Source organism: Syngnathoides biaculeatus, chromosome 6 (assembly GCF_019802595.1).
Source record: "Syngnathoides biaculeatus isolate LvHL_M chromosome 6, ASM1980259v1, whole genome shotgun sequence".
Lineage (NCBI taxonomy): Eukaryota > Metazoa > Chordata > Actinopteri > Syngnathiformes > Syngnathidae > Syngnathoides > Syngnathoides biaculeatus.
Genome location: NC_084645.1, coordinates 5,112,517 through 5,130,698, shown reverse-complemented (window position 1 = coordinate 5,130,698; position 18,182 = coordinate 5,112,517). Strand labels below are relative to the sequence as shown.

Sequence of the window (18,182 nt, the reverse complement as noted above, 5' to 3'; positions counted from 1 at the left end):
TTTCGACTGACTCTCTGCCGACTCTCGTTCACGTTGCCGTTTCAACGGATGCACTGCAAGCTCACGTGGCAGTGGGGACCGACCCGATGCCGCCTCACGTTGCTGTCCAGGAGGTGGCAACGTCTCCTCAGCCGCTTCTCGTCCGTGCTCTGGAGTACCACCGGCGACTGGCCCTCGGACGCTCCACACTCCTGCTCTGTCGGCGACGGGCACGCCCATACGTTCCCGTCCAGGAGGTGGCGACGGTGACACTGACGCCGCCTTCTCACGTTACTGTCCGGGAGGGGGTGATGGTGTCGCCGCCTTCACGTTGCTGTCCAGGAGGGGGCGATGGTGTCGCCGCCTTCTCACGTTGCTATCCAGGAGGGGGCGATGCTGTCGCCGCCTTCTCACATTGCTGTCCAGGAGGGGGCGATGGTGTCGCCGCCTTCTCACGTTCCTGTCCAGGAGGGGGCGATGGTGTCGCCGCCTTCTCACGTTCCTGTCCAGGAGGTGGCGATGGTGTCGCCGCCTTCTCACGTTGCTGTCCAGGAGGGGGTGATGGAGTCGCCATTTTCTCACGTTGCTGTCCAGGAGGGGGCGATGGTGTCCCCGCCTTCTCACGTTGCTGTCCAGGAGGGGGCGATGGTGTCGCCGCCTTCTCACGTTGCTGTCCAGGGGGGGGGGGCCATGGTGTCGCCGCCTTCTCACGTTGCTCTCCAGGAGGGGGCGATGGTGTCGCCGCCTTCTCACGTTGCTGTCCAGGAGGGGGCGATAGTGTCGCCGCCTTCTCACGTTCCTGTCCAGGAGGGGGCGATGGTGTCGCCGCCTTCTCACGTTCCTGTCCAGGAGGAGCTGGGGAGTTCTGTGGAGCCACCCCGGAGCTGGAGAGACTTCGGGATGGTGGCGGTCATGGCTCTGGTCCTTCTCTCCATCATCCTATTCGCTCCAGATGGCTCCCAGCCGCTTCATGACCTGGCCTCGTTGGTGACCAATCCACGACTGCCTTCTGACCAAGCCTCGGTGGCGACCAATCCCTGGTTGTCTTGCAATGACAGCGTGGGAGGTTCTCGTCCGGAGCAGTGGCCTGCCTCCTTCTGGTTCCTGCTTCGCCGTTTGGTTCCTCACAGAGGTCGTCCGCCCGAATTGCCCCTTGGGGACCCTGGTGCTTGGCGTCCGGGTCGTCCTCCTGACCTGTCCACACCAGACGCCTTGTGTTTGGTGGCCTGGATGGCCACCAGACTGGGATTCGGGGGGGGGGGGTGCCCTCCTCCGAACACCCCTTCCGCCCCCCGCCTGCCTGTGTTAATTATTGTCTGTTTTTTCGTTTAGGCACGTCTGGGAGCCGTGCCTTTGAGGGGGGGGGGGTACTGTCATGATCCTGCCGCTTCAGCACGAGCTGTGCGGGTGTCCGCGCAGGTGCGCTGATTGGAAGGTGCACACCTGCGCCTCATGCAGCCTGATTATGCTGTGGATTTATATGACCGCGATGACAACTTGCCGGCGCCAGTTCGTATGATCTTCATGTCCCGTTCGTGTGCTCCGGTATCCCTGAATGAACCTGTGTGTACCGACCTTCGTCCGTTGTCCGACCAACCTTGTAAGCCTGACTCCTTCGTTACTTCTGCCTGCATTGATTGTTCTCCTGTGTACCGACTCCTGCCTGTTCGCTCACCTGCTCTCTTCGCCCGACGTCCCAACTACGCTGCTGTAACGGACTGCCTGCTCGATCCCCTACCTCTGCATATAATAAACGTGTCTCTTCTTGAACTACCCTGCGTCTTCCGAGTTCCTGCATTTGGGTCCTACTCTCGCTCCGATGGGACGTGACAACATCTGCTGTCTTGTTTGTTTTTAAGGCACTTTTGCTTAAGGGGCCACTGTCATGAAATGCATGATTTTTAGTATGTTATTAAAGAAAAAACGACAGCCGACATGGACCCTTGTGTTTTTTCACCACAAAACATGATTTTGACATATACAGCTTTTTGTGACTCCCGCCATGAAAATCCTCTCAAGGGATTTGTTTTTGAGAAGAAGCAGGAAGTGACGTACAGGACAGGATGGCTCCCAAGTGGACTCGTTTGTTTCCATTAGTTTTACCTCCGGGAAGGTAGCTCGTTGTTCCTTCGTGTTAGCCAAAATGCTGGCTCGTTGCATTGCTGGACATTGCTTGAACACTCGGGAGAATGGATTTACCCTTCATAAATTTGCAAGAGACCCGGTTCGTCGTGAAAAATGAATTGCACAGGTGCAGAGGACGAGAGCTTCGTGGTTTCCAAATGATAGGTAGGTGTGTATACAGCTACTAAAAAAAATAATAGTTTGAGGCAGACCACGTAATTGGTCTCTCATAATGTAACAAAAGATCCGTGTATGTATGACAGGCGTGCTAAATGTGTCGATGTGTGTGTCGGACGGCGTCGGGCTGCTGCGTCACTTCGCCAGCGAAGGCTGCACGTCGGGCTCCCAGATGGCGGCGGCTCTGAACAACGCTGCAGACAATGTCGAACTCAGCCGCGTGCGACGTCAACGCCGTAAAGCGCCCTGGCTCGATGGTGTTGTTCATCGTGGACAGCGGCGGCTATGAACAATGCCCTTAATCAGCCCATCTCGGGTCCGTGATAAGCCACATCAGCGCCAAAAATGGGCCACACCGGCCGGCTGCGATGATCATCTCCGCCGCGGAAGCGGATCGGACGGGGAGGTGGTTTGGCCGTGATAACATCATCTGAATATGGCTCAAAACGATAATGTAATATTGCCCCGGTAACTTCACTCGGTTGTGTGATGTTTTCCTTTTCGAAAAGAGCTTCCGTATCTGAAGAGGCGTGTTTGTCTTGCATAGTAGGGTCCACTGCGTGTTTTCATTGGCGAATGTCCGGGTGACATCATGGACAGGGGATGCAGCCAATATGGCGACCACTTGGATGTCGTAGAATGACACTTCTGCAACTTTGCACATGGATGACGCGGTCTCCTCTCACATTTATTTTTTCGTATAGACATTCAAGTGAATAATGTCATATGTATTTTTCATTACAATATCTATTTTAGAATGTATATAGGGATGACACTTGACCTTTAATTACACAATCTAAATTGCCCCTCGGTGTGATCGTGAATGCGACTATCTTGATGTGCCCTGTGATTGGCTGGCAACTCGTTCAGGGTGGACCCTCCCTCCTGCCCATTGATGGCTGGGATAGGCTCCAGCATTCCTCCGACCTCATGAAGATACGTGGCTAAAAAATGGTTGGATGGAAGAAACAGAACTTAGAAAATGAGAAATTGAAGCTGAAAAAGAAAAAAATGGAAGTTGAGGCTCAAAAAGAGATTGAACTTGAAAAACTTGAAAGTCCCACTGCTTCTTCAGTCAGTTCTTCACTTTTTGATATTACCAGGCATGCCAGACTGGTTCCTCCTTTCAATGAGAAAGTTTATAGGTTTATAAGTACCTTTTCCACTTTGAGAAAGTTGCCGAAAAACTCAGATGGGTTAAAGTGTCGTGTACTATCCCATTGCAAACTCTCTTAGAGGGTAAAACTCAAGATGCATATTTGGCTCTTTCTGTCGATTAGAGTTCTGATTATGATTTTGTCAAAAAGACTCTTCTGAAAGCTTATGAGTTATTGCCTGAAGCTTACGGTCAGAAATGTAAACAATGTGATGCAATCAAGAGGCCCATTGGGTGCCATGGAAACCTTTGCTATGATGTGCTGAAACAATTTGATGCAATCAAAAAGGCATATTGCCAAGGAAACACCAGACAGTGATACAGCACACAACATAAAGACTGACGATCTGGAGAGGATGGTGAAGTCATAGACTCACATTGGCTATTTTTGTCATGGTTGTTATATTTATCGACTCACACTTTGTCATTTTTGCTTATGTTGCGTTGCGGACCCAGTTAAGTAAAAAAGGAGGATTGTGGAAATGTGGGCAGAATGGGTTGGAGATCATGAAAGAGACACATCCCACAGTGGAAGAGTAAGTTGAGAAAAAGAAAATGAAATGATGTTTCATTGAAAAGATGATGAAGAGACAAGACTGACACCACGACAACAATGGAAAGTTGAAAATGAAGAAAGCAGAGAGGTGAGCGTACAAGCTCCTCACTCCACGCAACTGCCTCCTTCAGAATTTGACATGACATCACAAACAATAACAAGATCAACTGAGACCGACTGGACTTGGAAAAAAACTTTAAGGGGAGTGTGCCAACTGCACTTCAAGACATAAAAAAAAACAACCTAACCCTGACACTTTCTTGATTTCCCTCAGACAAGATGCAATAATATTCACCGTAGTAGATAAAAGTAATGCATTTTTCTCAAACACAGTGGGTAAAGAATGTGAAATTTGGTTTGCATTCACATTTGGAGTCTAAATGTCAACCCCTCGGGGACAGTCGAGTCTTGGTTTATTTAGTTGATGTACTGATTGCTTCTCCTGAATCAGAAAATGCTGTCATTTCAAAAGACATGATTTTAAAAGCACAGAAATTTCCACCACATTATTCTGCACAAGCAGCAGATCTAGCAGGACTAACTGAGGCATGTAAAATAATGAAAGGAAAAAATGTAATGATTTATACAGACAGCCAATATGCATTTGCAACGATGCACATTTTTGTCCATTACTGGAAAAACAGGGCTAGTTTCATACCCAGGCAAAGTAACCTATACAAAAAAGTTGAAATGACTAAATGCAATACAACTACCAAATATTGCTGCTGTATCCAAATGGGTCGCACACACATCAAACAAAAATATGATTTCATTGAGAAAGGCTTTCACTGATAGAATAATAAAGGGAGCTGCATTGCGGAAAAACTCAAATTATGATAATAGACAAAACGACAAATCTAGAATTTGATACATTGTGGAAAAATTCAGCAACAGAGTCCAAAAACAGATTCTACAATTAAAAAAAAAACAATTCTAAAAAAAATTACATCTGTGGATGACCAAACAATAAACGAGTCGTACTAAATTGAGACATGAGCTAACGCATGTCTCAACAGGAGGGATGAGAGGGCAGGTAAACTTTACACACAAAGATTAGGGCAGGTGAACGTTATATACAAACCTTATACACAAAACAAATAAATCAATAAATGAGTGAAATGAAAATGATGAATGGACAACATCTTGGGGAACATCTGAATTCACTAGACACCTGCAACAGACTTTACAGTTATACAAAACGAGTCAAGGTCTCCACATTATTTTGAACACCACCAAAGTCCCTTTAAAACCCTCTTTTTATGAAGAAGGAAATCCATGTTAGGGCCTTTTCCTCTGGGCCTACGTCTCCAGTAATCCAAACTTCACTTTGATGCTTTGCGAAGTTCCAGAAGTAACAGCTAACACCCTTTCTTCTAGAGAAAAACTGAAAAGAGTAAGGGTTATCCAAACTTTAAAGGTTGGAAAGTGGTTTTAAGTACCAACAGGTATTTCAGGACAGAATAATAATTGGCTTCTTATGGTGGAACAAGCAGTAAAAGCTTCATCAAAAGATTGCATGTATATCCATTGACTTCTTTTGAAAAACAAAAAAAACATTGTTTTCCAATGATGTAGCACCGAGCATTTCACATGCATCCATTTGACAGGAACTGGTAACAAATTATGAAATTTATCAGCAATGATGTGTAAAGCCCTTTTTCATTGAAGCCATTGTCCCATAGTGACATCTGGTGGTGGTGCGGAAATAACAGGCTTTTTGACAAATTGCCTGGGAATGTGACAGATTATGGTGCTTTATTCATCCTATGTCTGTTAATGAATCAACATATACCGTACAGACAATTTCACCTGAACACTTGTGTCGAAAAGAGCAGCTGAATGGCAAGAATAAAATGATCCAACATATATCTGTGCATTGGTGTTCCTTGTGAAGTCCCAAGTGAGTGTAAATTGGCTGACCAAGTGGCATCTAGATTTGAATCCTTCCTGTGTTGGTGGTGTACAACCAACAAAAACTTGGAGAGAATAAACTACATCCACTACAATATCCAAAATTGGGAAATTGGACTCAAATGTGTTTTTGAGGCTGTACATGAACAACTCACAGCCACTTATTTAATGGCATTTCAAAACCCAATAGCCATGGACATGCTCCGGGCTGAAAAAAGTGGTGTCTGCGCTCTCTTTGGGGAATGATGTTACACCTTTATCCCGAACCGTATGGCTGCCGACGGCCATCTGACCAGAGTTATGGAAGGCCTTAGGGTCCTCAACGGTAAGATGAATGAGTACTCTGGTGGTGACACCTCCATGTGGGACAATTGGATGAGTGTGTTCGGGAAATACAAAGCACTCCTTCTATTTTAATTTCTATTGCGGTTTTTGCAGCCACTTTGAGCTTGTGTGAATGTTGCTGTATTCTCTGTCTGCGCTCTTGCCTAAACAGAATTATTACCACAGCAATCTCACCCATGGAGAACAAAATCGTGCAGATGTATCCTTTGCTTGGGACAAATCGTGAGGGAGTACTCCAGCTGATTGATCTGTTTCCACATCCTGGATGTAATGATGATGCATAAACCAATCATTTGTCCCTATGAGTGTATCATAAAGTGGTTGAAAATCTAGCTAAGTGTCTATTTTGGGTAATGTGGGAATTTGAGCAAATACTAGATAAATGGAAGGGAAAGGTTGGTTTAATTGGATCTAAAGTTATCTCATATGTGCACTTGTTTGTTTTTAATGCTCTTTTGCTTAAACATTGTGATGCGATCAAGGGGCACCTTACGGCCATGCTACCCTGAGAATGCCCGATCTTGTCAGATCTGGGAAGCTAAGCGGGTTTGACCCTGTTTAGTACTTGGATGGGAGACCGCCTGGGAATACCAGGTGCTGTAAGCTTCTCTCCCCGGCTAAATGGAGAGGGGTTACATCAGGAAGGGCATCTGGTGTAAAACTGTGCCAAACAAATATGCGTTCATCTAAGATGACACAATGTGGTGAACCCTATGGGTCAAGTCCAAAGGCGAAGAAGAAGAAGAAGAAGATGTGATCAAGGGGCACATTGGGTGCAGTGGAAACTTTTGCTATGATATGCTTAAACAATGTGATGCAATCGAGAGGCACATTTGGTGCCATGGAAACACCAGACAGTGATGCAGCACACAACATAAAAACTGGCAATCTCGAGAGGATGGTGAAGACATCACAGACTCACATTAGCTATTTTTGTCATGGTTGCTATGTTTGTCGATTCACACTTTGTCATGTTTGCTTTGTTGCGTTGCGGACCATGTGAAGGATAAAAAAGGAGGATTCGTGGAGATGTGGGCAGAATGGTTTGGAGATGGTGAAAGAGACACATCCCACATATCACTGATCACTTCACTGAAACTCTCTCTGACTTCCATAGGCTGCGTAAACCTGACATTAGCAGTGCTGCGTTCATGCTAGCTTGAGGCAGAATGTAATCACTGATGAGAATGAAAGAGGCGAACTCACCTGATGAATAAAACTTACTTTAACTTTACAGTTAAAAAAGAACGACTCTGAAAGTACACTGCAGTGTGTGATGAGCTGTTTAACGTCCAGGCACCAGTTATCATTGATATAAAAGCATTTTACATATTTCGATTTCCATGTTAGCTCCGCGACGCAGTCCGCACAATGAAGGTGAAAGCCGGGAAGTGTAATGGCGGCGGCGGTGACGCATCCACAAAGCCAAGTCTCCGTGAAGCACAGAGCAGCAGAATGTTCAGCCTTTCCAGGTCTTGATCAGAATTTGAAATTCATCCATTTCCATGGTTTGGGAGCATAGGTTCCGGAAATGAGTCAACAGGAGCACTAGTCGATGTCCCCTCTTTTGAAGTTTAAGTTGTGTACTAGCTCGCATCCCCCTCCTTCGCTGACGAGTAACTCCGGAAAAAGATTCAGCGAATTGGTGAGAGTTGTCAAAAAAAATTCCGGAGAAGACTCCCTGATGGTTAGCAAGTCTTGTGTACTTGAGTCTTAAGATGCCTGAAAAACACACAAACGTAAACTGTACCAGCGAGAACGTGGCAAAGGCTGCCACACCGGTAGGCGCCATCTTGCATGAAATAAAATAAAATTAAATTAAATTAAAATAAAATCCCATCTTCCAGAACATTCCACAAAGAGCTGCATCAGATGACGTAATATAGAATATAGGTAAGAAAGAAAAATAAAGAATAATTAATAAAGAACGAATGCAATACAATGTTATACATAAATAAATATAGACACTCATCATACTCTACATACACATAACTCAGTTACTAAAACTTTTTTAATAATCTACAGAAGAAAAAATGTTTGCTCAGTAATCTATTCTACATTTTGAATTGTTTTTTTGTGTTCTGTTGTGATCGAGTGTGTCACTCAGACCATCTCAACCCAATTACTTACAGGACAGTATGTTCATAAAATACATAAAATAAAAGATTTACTTTCTTACTTTTTGTCAGTTTCTTCTTCAACAGTTAGATGCAGCTAACACAACTTCAAATTTGAGGTAAATCTCTAGCATAGGAATTGATTTCCCACCCTGTTACTGTAAGTAGTCCATCCATCCATTTTCTGAGCCAGATATCCTCACAAGGGTCGTGGGAGTGCTGGAGCCTATCCTAGCTGTCTTCAGGCAAGAGGGGGGGTACACCAAGAACCGGTTCCCAGTCAATTGAAGGGCACATTGACACTGACAACATTTGCACTCGCAATCATACCTAAGGCAATTTAGAGTCTCCAATTAACACATTTTTGTGATGTGGAAAAAAAACGGACCCACACAGGTACGGAGAGAACATGAAAACACAGCACAGGCCTGGGATTTGTATCCTGGTCCTCAGAACTGTGAGGCCAACGCTCAAATCAGTTGTTACCAAGCCGCCAAAAAAATATGATATGAAAACTTTAATCTGTCAAACAGTGTACTATTGATGGTTGAACCTGACAGATCAAATCACACGACTGTAATACCCATTTGACTTGGAAAAAAAAGGTCAATATTAAATACATAATAAAATTGTTGGTGCCTGAATTGTCCTCCTGTCATGGTCCTGCCGGTCCAGCCCTGGCTGTGCGGGTTCCCGCGCGGCTGTGCTGATTGGGAGGCGCACACCTGCGCCTCACTCTAGGTGATTGGCCCCGGTGTATATAGGACCATGGGGACGACTAGTCCAGCGCCAGATCATTGCAACTCATGCCCCATTCCTGCATTCCCGTATCTCTGATCGACAACCCGTGTGTACCGACCTCCGCCTGTTCTCCGACCGACCGCGTAAGCCTGACTCCCTTGACACTCCTGCCTTCTTTGATCGATCTCCCGTGTACCAACTCCTGCCTGCCCGCAGTCCTGCTCTCTACGCCCAACGTCCTGACTACCGCTGCTGAACCTGACTGGCTGCCCGATCCCTGACCGTGGAACAATAAACGTTTTTCCCAAATTACCTCTGTGTCTCCCGACTCCTGCATTTGGGTTATACCTCCATATCGATGGGTCGTGACTCCTCAAATTCTGGAAAAAAACCCATATATAAAATCTAAAAAGAAAACAGAAACACAAGTAAACTGATTTGACTGGGAATAATACCAGAAAATTACTAGCATTCGGTGGGGAAAAAAAAAGCTTCATTGTATTGACGATTCCATATCGCAAAGAGACTATCTGCTCTCTCTCGAAAAACTCCATTCTACAGTTGGTTCAGAGTCATTATAATTACCAACTACACAGCAAGGCAGACGGTGCTGATTCGATCTTCACGTGGGGTGTCATATTCTCAAACATCCCCCACTCAGATGGAAACTCTTCCTTTGTTCTTGTAGGTGAGATTACTGAGGTGTGACTGAGGGGTAGGAGACGAGAAGGAGACGAAGCACTTAAGAATGAAGGGGTGGGGGGGTTCTGTGAACTGAGTTCTACAATAAACATTTCAGAAACACAACAAAAGGTGATCCCATATGAAAAGATGCAAATATAGTGAAAGTTTGTATTTACTTGCTATGATATTATGATCACCAACACAAGCCACAAGAAACTAGAAAACATTACACTAATATATGTAAATTGAAAATGTATGCATCTTTTAATTAACTAATTAGTTAATCAATTCATTCATTCATTCATCATTCATTCATTCATTCATTCATTCATTCATTCATTCATTAATCCATTCCTCCTTGTGTGAAATGTGATTAAAGTGAAATGATTACAAGAATCTGGCATAATTGCCTGGCAAGATAATGGGCCAATGTAGTTCTACTCATTAAATAAATGTAATAATCTAATAATTACTTCAAACCTTGTTGTGTTTGCAGATTAAAAATATGGTCACAGACAGAGGAAATCTCTCTAATCAAAGCACCAGTAAAGTTAACTGATTAATAAATATTAGTAAACAGTAAAAAAAATATATTATATTTCTGCTTTGGTTTACGCGACATTTCCAATACACTATACGGATTTCTGCATTAGTGCACTCACTTAAATTTAAAGAACCCACAGTAGAAAGGTTTGAGTCGAAGAACCAAGGGCAGAGAAGAACCAAGGGCATAGAAAATTGTAAAGTTACAGATATAAGTCCCTAAATAGCTATCAGAACGTTGTTAGATGAATACCTACTCGGTTCAAGTTTCCAGGAGGTAGGTGAAAATATAATTTATTTTGAAAAGCATGAACGGATGCTTGTTTTTGGGTCAATGGCAACTTCACTTCATGCTGGATGGGATGTGTGGAGAGAACTTGGAAGGCAAGAAGTTTTTTTTCTTCGCGTGAATGCGAAGATGTTGCGTGTTGAACTTGTGATGCTTCTTGGTGAGAAACTTTCTTATTTTCACCAATTATTAGCAAACCAGCTACTCTCAAATGTGTTTTTGTCAACGGGCAATACGTTGTTAATTGCGCTATTTGCTTTAACCGATTCTGCGTCAAAACTGATCACAAAACAAAATGAGAAAAATTACTTTCAATGTCTTTTTCGTCCTGATTCTTATTGTTTGGCTAATCATTTTGTTGACATTTAAGTGGATAAAATTACACAATGCCGGCGTCACGGTGGAATGACTGAGTTTGCATGTTCTCGCTGTACCTGCGTGGGTTTTCTCCGGGTACTCTGGTTTCCTCACATATCCCGAGGATATGCATAATTGGAGACTGTAAATTACCCTAACCTGATTGTGTGTGCGACTGGTTGTTTCTCTTTATGTGCCTGCCCTGCGTTTGGCTGACAACCGATCCAGGGTTGAACCTTCCTCCTGCCCGACGATAGCTGGGATAGGCTGGAGCACTCCCGCGACCCTTGCGAGGATAAGCGTCTCAGATATCGGATGGAATAATTACAGAATGCAAAGTATTTATACAACACAAAGGCACAAATATTATGTTAACATCTGACTGAATATCAAATGAAGGAGAGGATTTGGTGTGATTCAGTCAAAATTCTCAGATGATCATTTTCATGTCAATAATGTAAACATGGCTCTATGGTGGCACGACTGGTCAGCATGCATCTGCCTCACAATTCTGAGGACAGGGGTTCAAATCCTGGCCCTGCCCATGTGGAGTTTGCATGTTCTCCCTGTGGGTGTGTGGGTTTTCTCTGGGCACTCCGGTTTCATCCCACATCCCAAAAACATACATACATGGGGACTCTAAATTGCCCATAGATGTGATTGTGAGTGCAATTGGTTGGTTGTTTCTATGTGCCCTGCGATTGGCTTTCAAACAGTTCAGGGTGATAGTGTCCAACACTCGAGATAAGCAGCTCAGAAATGGATGGATGGATGGATGGATGGATGGCTAATAAAAATAGTCAGATTTCTGTGGTTTGAAATTAGGTCAAAGTTTATTATTAAATTATCCATCCATCAATCCATTCATTTTCTTATCCCAGCTGTCTGCAGGCATTAGGGAGGGTACAGCCTTGAACTGGTTGCCAGCCAATTGCATGGCACATGGAGACAGACAACAGTTACACTCACAATCACACTTGGGGACAATTTAGACTCTCCAATTAATGCATGTTTTGGGGATGTGGGAGGAAACCGGAGAGCCCGGAGAAAACCCACACAGGAACGGGGAGAACATGCAAACTGCACACAAGGAGGGCTGGGATTAAACCCTGGTCCTCAAAATGTGAGGCCAACACTTTACAGCTGTTCCACCGTGGCGCGACTATAAAATTCCATTAATTATATTATTTCAAACAATTAATTAATAGTTTGAAAATAATTTGTTTGTGTGAAGTGTTCAATATCCAAGTTGTTCAACTGCTGAAACATATTTTTCCAGAGGAAATAATGTAAATGAATTTCATCATTTCTACACCTCTAAATATTAAATTCCCATTTGAATTCCTATTTATGTGAAAACATGTACTGTACACCCTGCATTTAAAAAAATGCATGAACTTAAAGCAACTTAAATATGAATCATTTACCTTTTTAGTGGTGGTGCGATGACTCGAGAGAGAAGGAGGAAGTGCTATGCAAAAGTCACCCTCCATGATTTGACTGCGTAATTGTCCAGTAGTGCCATGGGCATGGTCTGATCACTGCCGTGAGCGGCGCTTCCTTCTCCTTGCCTTTGTCAGACTGACCAATGTTGGGGTGGGACTATTGCTCTTAGGTCTTCAGGTGTTCACTCAAGTTCGACCTCTGGTGGACCAAGGCAAGGATCAGATCAGTCTACCTGAGCTCACTGATGTCTGCACTGAGGGCAGCTGTTACCCAGCAACAGGCGATCTTCTTATTGGGCGAGCACACCAGCTCTCAGCAACCTCGACCTGTGGACTAAACCATCCTGAACCTTTCTGCATTGTCAGCCATCTGCAGGTACTAAAATATTTAAATAATTGTAAAAACAGTGGCAGGACAGTGAAACAGCTGTAAAGCGTTGGCCTCACAGTTCTGAGGACTGGGGTTCAATAGCGGCCTCGCCTGTGTGGCGTTTGCATGTTCTCCCAATGCCTGCATGGGTTTTCTCCGGGCACTCTGGTTTCCTCCCGCATCCCCCAAAACATGCAACATTAATTAGACACTCTAAATTGCCTCTAGGTGTGTGTAATGCAATGGAATACAATTACAAATATGTTGCCATTGAATTACATAATCTAATTAAGTGTAATTAGTCACCTAGCCAAACAAAAAGCATTGACCACAACCAGACAGTTGTAATTATCCATCCATCGATTTTCTTATCTTCACAAGGGTCGCGGGAATGCTGGAGCCAATCCCAGCTGTCAACGGGCAGATGGTAGGGTACACCCTGAACTTTTTGCCAGCCAATCGCAGGGCAGACAGAGACAGACAACTATCACACTCATAATCACACCGAGGGCCAATTTAGAGTGTCTTATTAATGTTGCATGTTTTGGGGGATGTGGGAGGAAAACGGAGTGCCCAGAGAAAACCCACGCAGGTACGGGGAGAACATACAAACTCCACACAGGGAGGCCTGGGATTGAATCCAGGTCCTCAGAACTGTGAGACCAACACTTTCCATCTGATCCACTGTGCTGCGAGCTCAAAGCAACCCACAGCAATATTATTGGCTGTCTGCTGCAATATAATTGCCTACTTCTTTTAGATAAGACACGTTATTTTCAACAGCACCATTGCATATATGTGCACCACAGATGTATGTGACAGGCAGGCTAGTATACAATTGTGTCTGGCCAATGGCCATCACATTATTGTATTGATGCTGGCCCACTACTTCATCATTTCAAAAGACAAGTGTGAGCTGTCAACTCATCTGGGTGACTGATGAGCAAGCTTGTCAGCCTATACCTACAGTACCTTTTAAACTCTAGTCAGCTGGTAATCTCCTCTCATCACCCACAGCTTTTTTTTTTATCCACATTTGTCACAAACCACACGTGATCGTCTCAAAATTACAAGGGTGCGTGAGTGTGCGTGTGTGTGTGTTTTTATATGGTGGTACATGTGTGCTAACTAACGCTTAACATAAGTTGACTCACATTTAACACGAGTTTGAATGTGATTGGGTAATTGTGAACACAGCGACAGTACATCCCAATTATAGAAAGGTGTGCATACTTCCTCAACCATTTTATTCCAGTTGTTTGGGTTTTACTTCCCCTTCTGAAAATATTTTTCAAAATCATTTAAGTTGTACAGGTCATAGGACACATTAATAGTGGAAAATCTTTTGACATAATTTATGTTGGTCCCAATTTTTTACATCACAAAATCATTTGAACCGTGTTATGGTGTCATTACCCATCGGAACGGGAGTAGGACCCAATGCAGGACTCGGACGATGCAAGGTACTTCAAGGAGAAACGTTTATTATATGCCGAGGTCGGGGATCGAGCAGGCAGTCCGGTGCAGGAGCGGTAGTTGGGACGTTGGGCGAAGAGAGCAGGTGAGCGGGCAGGCAGAAGTCGGTACACAGGAGAACGATCAAGGCAGGCAGAAGTATCAAAGGAGTCAGGCTTACAAGGTTGGTCGGAGAACAGGCGAAGGTCGGTACACACGGGTTGTAGATCAGGGATACGAGTGCTGGAACGGGACATGAAGCTCAACTAACTGGCGCCAGCCAGTCGTCATATAAATACACAGCATAATCAGGCTGCATGAGGCGCAGGTGTGCGCCTACCAATCAGCGCGACCGCACTGGCACCTGCACAGCCCGGGCTGGAGTGGCAGGATCATGACATATGGAGACATTTTAAATCCACTCACTGTACCTTTACCTCACTGTTTCCCCAACTGACGGTCATTGTTCTTCTTACCAATGTTGTAGATGCTACCCATAATGCCAGTAACTGTAGCTGTTCTTCCAACATATTAAATGCTCTCTGGTGGCAGGTCACGCAGGTTCACATCTTTGAAATATCTCATCAGATCCCGAATATGCTATGCTGGCTTTGGTTTTTACAAATGTAGCGTTATTCTGGGTTTTCGAGGAGAAATATTTATGGAGTAACACAACACCCCAATCAACCTCATAGGGTTGGCAAGCTTGAGATCAGGCTGTGAAACCCAAGCTGATGTTAACCTTCTGCTTTGTAAGTAAGTTTCTCCCTGCCCACTTTTCCTTTTATTAGCATCTCACCTATTAAGGCAGTCCGAGTTTGATTTGTTTTACCACAAAGATAAAATGTAGGACAAGACTCACTCCACAGAGCTTCATAGTAAAGTAAGTTTAAAAAAAAAAGGAAGTTTGATGTTCATTGAAGCAATAGCTCGCCATCTCTCTAAAATGACTCCAGCACATTAAATCTTTCCCATAAATACTCTTGCTTCATCTTCTTTGTTAGAAGGGCTGCTGTCTACTGATGGAATGGAATGTTTGTAAGAAAATAAACTCCGTGATGAGTGTCTGGTGTGTCTGGCTCTTGGGAGGGCTGGGGTTGGGGGGTTCTTGTAGTCTGGAGCACTTCCTGTGCTGACCATAACCTCCCCCCTCAACACACACACAGACACACACACACACACACACACACACACATGCACACGCACGCACACACACACACACACTGGTATAACAGGAGACTGATGCTTGTCCAGCTGCTTTAGGACACTCTCCAGCAGAGTTCTCTCACTAAAAGTAATCCATTGCTTTCCACCAGTCTCATCTTATTTTCTGTCATTAGCCAGTTAAAAGAGCATCCCTGAAAGAAAGTAAATAGCTTATAAATAAATAGTGAATAGTATTTCATTGTTTTGTTATCCCAATATTTAATTGTACTACTTTGTTCTTCACTACTTTATTCGATTGTAGTCGTTTAACTTCGGTGGTCCTGAAGTGCTAAACACTACAGCAAATAAGTAAACACAACACCAAATTAAAAAACACAACAAATTACTAAACACAACGGCAAGTACAAAAACACAAAAATGACTAAACACAATGGCAAATTAAAAAACAACAAGTGAAAAAAACACGATGACATTAACCTGCGGGAAGATTGTTATATGCTATTGTGTTTTTTGATATGTTGTTGTCTTTACATTTTTTTCAGTGGTATTTTTTGATTTACTGTTATGTCTTTTAATTTGGGGTTGTGTTTAGTCATTTGCTGTTGTGTTTTTTAACTTCCTGTGTTTAGTTACTCACTGCAGTCGCGGATGTGCTGGAGTCTGTAGTGTACTTTTTGATTTACTATTTTCTCTTTTAATTTGAGGTTATTTTATGTTTTTTTTTTAATTTGCTGTTGTATTTAGTATACTGTTCTTTCTACAGTACGTGTTAACATACTCAGTGTCGAACGCAGAATTAACAGCCAGCCAAACTCTGTTTAAGAGCCAGGAGATGAGCATTCTATAGCTCCTTTATTAAATAATTGAAGCAGAGTGAAACTGTAAGCAGCGAGAAGAAATATACAGCACTTGGTGAGTTGTCAATTATGCCTGTACTGTACATCAATAAAATGTCTGAAAATACCAACCTAAACTAACAGTGTTAACCAATTCAAAATGTTATCCACTTCTGAACAGGCAGTCACTCACATTTGAAGAGCGCGTTCGCACCCGCGCGCCATCGCACTCGCAAATCTGCAGTCGAGCAAGAAAAATCACACGTGTAAAATTGGTTATAAGAAGATAAAATAGATATTGAAAGACGTCACTTATTTTGTGTAGTGTTTACATTAATTAACGTGTTTATTTCATAAATGTTAACAAAACAAGGCTGCTCCTAAACAATCAGTATTCACCCATAAACAGGAAATACAAGTTAACCGTACTGAGCCTCTTCGGAAGTGATGCCAAAATCACATAATCCGAGCTGCTTCACGTACTGCGAACGCATTTACGTCGAAAGTCATCAACATAATGAGCCATGTCAAAGGAAATTCAGTCACACCAGGGGTGATCAATGCGTCGATCGCGAGGCAGTTTTCGTTGATCGTGTGACGGCGTGCCCAAAAAAACAAAAGACGTTAGACTATCGTCCACCTCATCGCTTGATTCAGGTGTGGCCAATATGTCAAGCGCACACACATAAAGGCACGTTCTAGCAAGCCGGCTTCCTATTTACAGAAGTTGCGGCGATGTGCGTGTGCACCAACAGGGCACATGGCATGGAGACAGACAACAGTCGCAGTTATAAACACACCTAGGGGCATTTTAGAGTCTCCAATTAATGCGTGTTTTTGGGATGTGGGAGGAAACCGGAGTGCCCAGAGAAAACCCACGCAGGCACGGGGAGAACATGCAAACACCACACAAGCAGGGCCAGGATTTGAACCCCGTTCCTCAGAACTGTGAGGTCAAATCTCTACAGCTGTACCACCGTTCCGCCAAAATACAGTAGATTACGAGAGAAAAAAAATAACTGAGTGCAAAATTCACAAACATGCGGGGCTGCAAATGGTGAACCACGTATGGCCAAGGGCACACTGTATTTCCTGCTGTGAAAATGCCTAAATCAGACACAGTGGACCTCGGAGTTCGAACGCCTCAGTGGTCGTACAAATTGGCTTTTGATCAAAAAAATCAGCAAAGAAATGCCTCAGATTTTGACCCAATTCTCGGTCTCTGAATACCTAGACCAGGTTAAACCCATGTTGATCAGGTAGAAGCCTTGAGCCAAGCGATGCCGAACACACACGAGGTGGTGATGAGACTAGCCGCTCCCCACTTAGTGTCAAGCAATCGCTCACACTGAAGCCAGTGCACAGACATTCGTGAGTCCTTCTCAAGATTGTGTCTTGTTATCTTTCCAGTATTTTCTTTACCATGGCCCCAAAGAAAGACATCAGTCCTACCTGCAGCAAAGTTAAAGGAAAGTTGAGCGAACCACAGTGGTGCTTACTCTATTTAATGCCTACATTGAGAAGCACTTTAATTTTGTGAATCCTTTAGTCAAATCAGTTAAAAAGCAGACCAACGAAGCAAAATTAGAACTTCAAAGCTGCTTTGACTGCACAGACTGGAGTGTCTTTGAAAATTCAGCGAACAGCCTCGATGAATTCACAGATATTGTTATCGCGTATGTCAGTTTCTGTGAGATGTGTGTACCAATAAAAACATTTTGCACGTTCAATAACAACAAGCCATGCTTTTCAGGCAGACTGAGCCAACTCCACCAAGCTAAAGAGGTTGAATATCTTAGGGGGGATAGGGCCCTGTACAATCGCACGAGAAACCAGTTGACCAAATTAACATTGCAAAGAGGGACTATGCAGCTAAACTGGAAAAACATCTTGGTGCTAATGACTCCAAATCAGTCTGGCGTGGATTACA

General features: G+C 43.9%; 1 protein-coding gene, 1 long non-coding RNA gene and 1 pseudogene across 5 annotated transcripts in view; 2 read left to right on the top strand and 1 right to left on the bottom strand.

Moving 5' to 3' along the window:
- Positions 1 to 4,743: 4,743 nt before the first annotated feature.
- On the bottom strand, positions 4,744 to 8,030 carry LOC133502605 (uncharacterized). The gene is made up of 2 exons (XR_009795513.1): positions 7,455 to 8,030; positions 4,744 to 5,376 (listed from the first exon to the last, which is right to left on the bottom strand). It is a non-coding gene; the product is annotated as an uncharacterized LOC133502605 (long non-coding RNA).
- LOC133502821 (5S ribosomal RNA) lies at positions 6,736 to 6,854 on the top strand (annotated as a pseudogene).
- Positions 8,031 to 10,698: 2,668 nt separating the features above from the next.
- lamb1a (laminin, beta 1a) overlaps positions 10,699 to 18,182 on the top strand; it is a 104,504-nt gene continuing 97,020 nt past the window's right edge. For all 4 annotated transcript variants that reach the window (XR_009795512.1, XM_061823597.1, XM_061823598.1 and 1 more), the window contains exons 1-2: positions 10,699 to 10,782; positions 12,595 to 12,800. Coding sequence is in view for 3 of the 4 variants with exons in the window: in XM_061823597.1 (XP_061679581.1) it covers positions 10,752 to 10,782; positions 12,595 to 12,800 (237 nt within the window). In the remaining variant the exon portion in view is untranslated. The remainder of the gene's footprint in view (positions 10,783 to 12,594; positions 12,801 to 18,182) is intronic.